The 524-nt window shown below is 40.6% G+C and overlaps 1 protein-coding gene across 1 annotated transcript in view; it reads left to right on the top strand.

Moving 5' to 3' along the window:
• The window catches only part of EMH_0070320 (uncharacterized protein), a gene marked incomplete at both ends in the record, with an annotated part of 3,952 nt that extends 3,680 nt beyond the window's left edge, over positions 1–272 (top strand). The window contains one exon of the mRNA XM_013498962.1: positions 186–272. Coding sequence (XP_013354416.1) covers positions 186–272 — 87 coding nt within the window. The remainder of the gene's footprint in view (positions 1–185) is intronic.
• Positions 273–524: the final 252 nt, after the last annotated feature.

Genomic DNA, 524 nt, shown 5'->3' with positions numbered 1-524 from the left:
TTTTTTTTTTTTTTTTTTTTTTTTTTTTTTTTTTTTTTTTTTTTTTTTTTTTTTTTTTTTTATATATAAACCTCAGTTTATATATTAACATTTACATACATAAATTAACTAATTAACAAATAAATAAATTAATTTTTTATTTATTTTTATTTATTTTTATTTATTTTTATTTATTTTTTTTATAGATATTTCAGCGTGAAGCAGCTGGGGTTCGAACTCGCGCGGCGGCAGGCGATACTGCAGCGGCAGGAGTGGAAAGGAGATGTAAATGAAGAAGTATTAAGAGCTTTGGGGGCAGAAACAGCAGCAGCAGCAGCAGCAGCAGCAGCAGCAGCAGCAGCAGCAGCAACGCCAGCAGCAGCAGAAGCGGATGCGGTTGCTGCAGCGGGAGGAGGAGGGGGAGGAGCAGCAGCAGCAGCGGGAGAGAATCAGCAGCAGCAGCAGCAGCAGCTCGTTACTCATAATGCAAATACTCCTGCTGCTCCTGCTGCTGCTGCTGCTGCTGCAGGGGGCATGGCAGCAGC

Source organism: Eimeria mitis, genomic scaffold, assembly GCF_000499745.2.
Source record: "Eimeria mitis Houghton genomic scaffold, Emh_scaff3868, whole genome shotgun sequence".
Classification (NCBI taxonomy): domain Eukaryota; phylum Apicomplexa; class Conoidasida; order Eucoccidiorida; family Eimeriidae; genus Eimeria; species Eimeria mitis.
Note: the sequence above shows the minus strand (reverse complement) of the source record. Positions and strands in the feature narration are given on the sequence as shown.